The 5,949-nt window shown below is 52.0% G+C and overlaps 1 protein-coding gene across 1 annotated transcript; it reads left to right on the forward strand.

The window, feature by feature from the left end:
* Positions 1 to 3,692: 3,692 nt before the first annotated feature.
* CTAM01_07183 (carboxylesterase) lies at positions 3,693 to 5,596 on the forward strand (the record flags this gene model as incomplete). Its single annotated transcript, XM_060523208.1, has 6 exons — positions 3,693 to 3,842; positions 3,907 to 4,014; positions 4,101 to 4,317; positions 4,381 to 4,453; positions 4,519 to 5,251; positions 5,321 to 5,596. The coding sequence occupies 6 exons, from the start codon at positions 3,693 to 3,695 to the stop codon at positions 5,594 to 5,596; spliced, it is 1,557 nt and encodes a 518-aa protein (XP_060382339.1).
* Positions 5,597 to 5,949: the final 353 nt, after the last annotated feature.

Raw genomic sequence — 5,949 nt, forward strand, 5'->3', positions numbered from 1 at the left:
GTTTCTTTGGAGAATCATATGGATCAGGCTTTTCTGAGGCGACGATAGATCCTCCGGATGCGATGAGAGAGCTTCACACGGCGCTCGACTCGCGAGATGATGAGAGCGGTCGACATAGCAAATCGGCATGACCGCTAGCAGTGTTTCGCGATCCGGATCCTCCCTCTTCAACAGTTGCGGTCAGCAGTAGATCCATGAGAATTGGCAGGGTGAGCGGTGGAAGAAAGGACGTTCTATGTCGGATTCAGCTATCTCTATTGACGAGCGTAATGTTAATTGATGAGGAATCCCCAAAGACCCTTGGGTATTACGAAGGGAGAAATCATCGGAGAGGCATATATTTCCGGACACAATCTATTCCTTGTCAAGTTATCGTGTTTGCACAAACATGGCGGCTGTGAAGGTGTAAAGATGACGTGGAATTGCTTCTTGCTTTCCGATAAGATGGAATTGTTGAGTGGCACAGTTGGGACAAATTAACGACGATTGCTCAAGAGCTGATCTCATATTGAAACTCATGATGAATGATGAGATCGGATAAGGCACGTTGAGATTTAAGGGCCGAAATGGGAAGGACCGCACCGACGAGTGAGCTGTTTGCTCTTTCCACACCATTTCGCCCTCGCTTAGCATGATAGACCCACTCTGGCCGGCACCAAGGTATGTACCTGAGGTTGCCTTCCCCGCGATCCCATCGTGGACGTCCCTTCTGTCCACCGTCCACATATTCGTTGCCGATATCCTGTCGCCTTCAGCATCACTGCGCTCAAAAGCCTTGCACAATGCCACCGTATATGCGGACACCACGTCGATCAACGCTAGCTGATGCCACGTCGTCCGAATCCTAGAATGCACTACTTGCCGTCCTCCGAAGAGATGGCAGCGCCTTATTGAACGCCTCGGAAAGCCTTGCCGCCCAGCTGTCTTCTGATAGCCCCGCCGTGCACTTCTACGAGACAAACAACTCCATTTCTGGGCGTTGAAGAAGTTCTCTTGATAATATCTCACTTTCCTAATCGGACGTTTGTTGCGAGTTCTAATGGTGGCTGCGGCAAACCTCTTCGCAAGATTAGCGACCTTCAACAATGCTACGCTTCCGAACCATCGGCCTGTTTGCCTCCAGCAACAAAGCATCCCCGGATTTGGCTTCACCTTCCTAATAGCAAACACCACTTACAAGCTGTCCAATCGTAACTTGTATGCATATATCTTGGCACTACCAAATATCTTCTCCACGATCGCCTGCAGACCGCGAACCGGGGCCTCGGCCTACAAGATCGACATGGCCGAGTTTTCGCGACCAGGGGTGTGACATACGATCAACTCTCGACTACGTACTGTCACTATCAACACCACCATCATCGGGAACCTGTGCACAAATGCATTTCACCACTCCTTTCAGTATCGGCAGTTGAGCAAGTTCAACATTGTCCGGCCAAACATCGAACAACATCGATTTGCTAAGCAAAGCATTGCGCTGAAAAAGAGGGTCTGGACCGTCTGAGATCATCTTGCTCTCGGAAATCTGCGCTCATACAGTATCAAAATCATCATCATCATCAGCGATATGAACTGCCCATTCCAGCAGATGGCAGAGGCGCAGTACAAACCGCAAGATTTCGAGGAGCAAACAAGACAAAGGAATGCATTGAACAGAAGATGATTCTCAGAGGTGTACCACACAGCTGGCCAAGTGTTGCCACTCTGTGCAAAACGCATCACAAACATGATGGTAACTTCAGTCTCCAGATGCTCGTAGTGACAATACATTCCAGGCCTTGACACGGTACGGGAACTTGCTGCCTCGCGTAGAGCATCCGAGCTTTGCAATCCGTCGCGGGGAACCCCGATCTCAAATTACCCTAACCTCACAACGGTGAGGGGCAACCGGCGTTAGCCTCAGAAGCTCTCTATAGTTTGCAGGCGGAACCTTGAGAGTTTGTCTTTGGCCGTTCCCTAGCGCAGCCGAGGCGCGCCAATACTGCAACGTCGAGTCTGCTGCTCTTCTACCACCAGACGGTCTAGGCGTCATCAAATCTGGCAAACTCGTCTAGGTATCTGGATCATCTTGACTGTTCTTACAGACTGTTCTCCTACCAGCAAACCAGGGCGCTAACAAGGCTTGCACCGTACCCGCGTCATTTCCTTCGCACCCATCAGACTCTGGAGACGAACGCGTGGCCATCATTTGAGAGGTGCGGTAATCTTGTCCAGCGGCACTCTCAGTCTGGTCTCTGAGAGGACATCGATTCTCACTGGCTGTAAACCATCTAATCCGTGCTTTACAGCCTTGTTGTGCCTTTCGTCTGTTCTCAAGTTGAACTCAATCCAATACTATAATGCGGTAGCATGACGCCTGTACGGAGTACCACTTCTAGATTTGAAGCAACGTACGTTATTCGAGGCTCGGTATCGGGACTCACGCTTGGTCCACGACCGCTTTCGCTACTCGAGCGCGGGACGCTCCGTCTCTGACTTTGCTGCGCCCTCACTCACTGCATTGACGTTGAGAAAGTCAAATGATATCGATGTCAGGCTAGCTCTTCCAACTACACAAACTGGCGTCGGCACGTTTGTCTTGCTGAATACGCTCAGCGCAGCAGCGGTTCATTCGAGGGAGGTGTAGCACTAGTCTCCAAGGCAAGGTGATCGTATCCCGTTTGCTGCAGTATTGCGCCATCAGCAAACCTACTCTTCGCGACGAACCCTCTCTTGGGAATGGTATGGAAGTTGGTTGTACAGGCTATGAAGGAACAACCAATCGACGCTGGCATCAATCAACTCGCGCTGCCAACTCACTGACCCGTGAGAAGGCCCAAAAGGCGGCATGGCAAGTCATGGCACTGCCGCGCCGACCTAGCGACCCCGCTCCACTAGCTTTCGGTTACCTTGTGCTCGCTAGGTTCATCGTTGCTTAGGACCCTCCGTGCATACGATGGAGTTGTCTCACTGTTCCGTAGACTGTCAGTCAGCCTCCAGGCAAGCTGGGCTTCTAAATGGTCTTCGAGGTGCATATGCGGCTGTCAATGTGCATTTGATGGCTGCAAGTATCTCAAAAGAAGACGAAAATTTTCTATATTGTGGGCTTCAAGGTTGGATTTGGGAGTTGCTAGAAGAATTGAGAGGGGCAAGCAAGGCTCCCTAATTCGGATAGTGTTGCGAACTTACCCACAACCCGACTAACCCCGGTCACCTCGATAGACTAGTCGACTTAATGTTACTGAGGCTCTATCGGAGGAATCCCACGAACTGGCCTGCCATCCGCACCTTTGCTCGGCCACGACGTCCGTATGGACAGGGTTCCCTGCAGCAAACAGGTGAGTGGCCGACGCGAGTCCCGCCCATCTTCCAGGACTCCAACTGGCAAGCGGGCTAGTTATCCGGGGTATCCTTCGTGATAATGGGACGATTGAGGAGGGCATCGCGCATTCTTGGGAGCGGCCCAAGGCAATCGGCGAGCTGGGGATCGTCCCCTCGGCAAGCATGGTCCACAATGGCTTCAGCAAAGTTCGTTGACATAAAGACGAGGTCAAGGTCCCCTCCTATTGCGAGCCCAGCAAGGCGATCCTCTTAATAGCGCCTATCCGCAGCTTCAGGCCCAGTCGCCTTCTTCTGCCACGCCCACCTCTCTTCACCTCATCTCAGGTCTCCTAGTCTATCGTTAGTTGAGCTCTCACAACCTCAACATCACCATGAGAGCCCAAAGTATCATCAACAATGTCTTGAGGGCCGTGGCCACCGCCTCCAGTCTAGTTGCTGCCAAGCCGGTCCTCCCTCGCTGGACTGTTGGGCAGTCAGTGACGACTTCCAGCGGCCCCGTTGCAGGACATGTTGCTGCTGGCGTCGAACAGGCAAGTATACATGCGTTGGACATAATGGGTCTCGACTAACAAAGAGATGTCTTAGGTATCCGAATATTTGGGCATTCCGTACGCTCAGCCGCCGGTTGGGCCCTTGCGCTTCCAGCCTCCAGTCAAGTTTACCGGTGCTTCTCCTATCAATGGCTCAGACTTTGTAAGCCTTCCCCGAAAACTTGGAAATATTACTTGAAAGGGTCAAAATTGATATCTCGTCAACGTTATACTGATGCATTTGAATAGGGACACCAATGCATGCAGCCGGCGAACGCTCCTACTAGTCTGGAAGCTATCTTGAAGCTCGGTATTCCCGCTTCGGCTGTTGAAGTGACCAAAGCGTTGGGTGACACGGGCTCTCAGAGCGAAGATTGCTTGACCTTGAATGTGTGGACCAAGCCACAAACCGGCGATTCGAAAAAGGCTGTCATGGTCTGGGTTCACGGGGGTGCTTTCACCACAGGTACGAGTGGCTTCGTCTGAACAAACCAAGAAAGCATGCACGGTGTACTGACTCGGGTTGCAGGAAGTTCCCGTATCCCAGCGTACAACGGAAAGTTCATCGCAGACCAGAATGACGTGGTGGTCGTGTCCATGAAGTGAGTAGTCAACGGAGGCTCGGGGAGCCAGGTATCGTCAATGCTAACTCGGGTCAACCTTGAAGCTACCGCCTCAACCTCTTCGGATTTCCAGGCAACCCGGTCACCGCCCCGAATCTTGGATTCCTCGACATTCGCCTGGCAATGGAATGGGTCCGCGATAATGTGGAGAAATTTGGCGGCGACGTCAACAGAATCACCATCTTTGGGCAATCTGCCGGGGGTTCCTTGGTCGACTACTACTCTTACGCATACGCGTCCGACCCCATCGCCAGCGGTTTCATCCCCATGAGTGGCACGGCTACTGGATTCGGTATCTTCACCAACCAGACTGTGAACGCGAAATGGTTCAACGTCACGTCAGCGGTCGGCTGCGGTAACAACTTGACCGACCCCAAGGTGGTCTCTGACTGCATGCTCAGCAAGCCCGCCACGGATCTTCTCACCGGCCTTTCTTCGCAAGATGCCGGTATCGCTTCCGCTGGAGGTCTCTCTTTTGCTCCTGTGGTAGACGATCGTCTTATTTTTGCCGACTACAGCATCCGCGACTCGGCCAACGCAGGGTATCTCATCGGCAACACTGAAAACGAGGCTGGGCTCTTCAAGATCGGAGCACCTGACCTCAATGAGACATATTGGTTCGGTTTCAACCTTGTCGCTTTCAGTTGTCCCGCTGCCAGAAGAGCCGCGCGGGCCGTCTCCGCGGGCCATCCGACATGGCGATACCGTTATTTCGGCGACTTCCCTAATCTTGCTCTTACAACGACGCCGCCCAGTGGAGCATGGCACGCATCTGAGGTTCGTCATACTTTTTTTTTCCGTCAATACTCTTGGCTTGAGACATATTAGCTGACATCGCTTAATTAGCTCCCTGTTCTCTTTGACACCGTGCCCCAGGCGGCAATCAACAGCACAGCGCAGGAGGTTGCCGTGGGCAAGTACATGCGTGGTGCGTGGGCAGCCTTCGCAAAGGACCCAGTGTCTGGTCTCCTCAACTACAACTGCCACGGCACGTGGCCGAACTACCAGGCCGACGGTAACACTCTGAACCGAATTTCATTCCAAAACCAGACAGGTGCCGATTTGGCTCAGGGCGACGCTTATGACGGCTTCTGCGCGCAAGTAGGAGTCCCCGTTGTTTGAGGACTCTGAAAGACGCTCTCTACAGGAAGCACGAAAAGTAATGAACTCATATGAAGCCACAATTTCCCACCATTTACAAGATACCATTTTTAATATACCCAAAAGTATTTTCTTCTCTAATGTATCGCATCAAATGACTCTTACTGAACCATGTTGCGCGTCCCATTGACCTCACAAAGCCGCTTTCGGATTCCTGAGAAATCTCACCCTCATGCGTGAAGCATTGGCGATACAATGATGATTTTGCAACCATAAGCAGTCTTCATATACTCATCAAACTGTAAGTTGGCTCTCGTAAATCTGATCTGGTTTCAGATTCCTCAAGCGATCTTCAAGATCCCGATAACCCGTCG

Source organism: Colletotrichum tamarilloi (assembly GCF_030869305.1).
Source record: "Colletotrichum tamarilloi strain Tom-12 chromosome Unknown Scaffold_21.1, whole genome shotgun sequence".
Taxonomy (NCBI): Eukaryota; Fungi; Ascomycota; class Sordariomycetes; order Glomerellales; family Glomerellaceae; genus Colletotrichum; species Colletotrichum tamarilloi.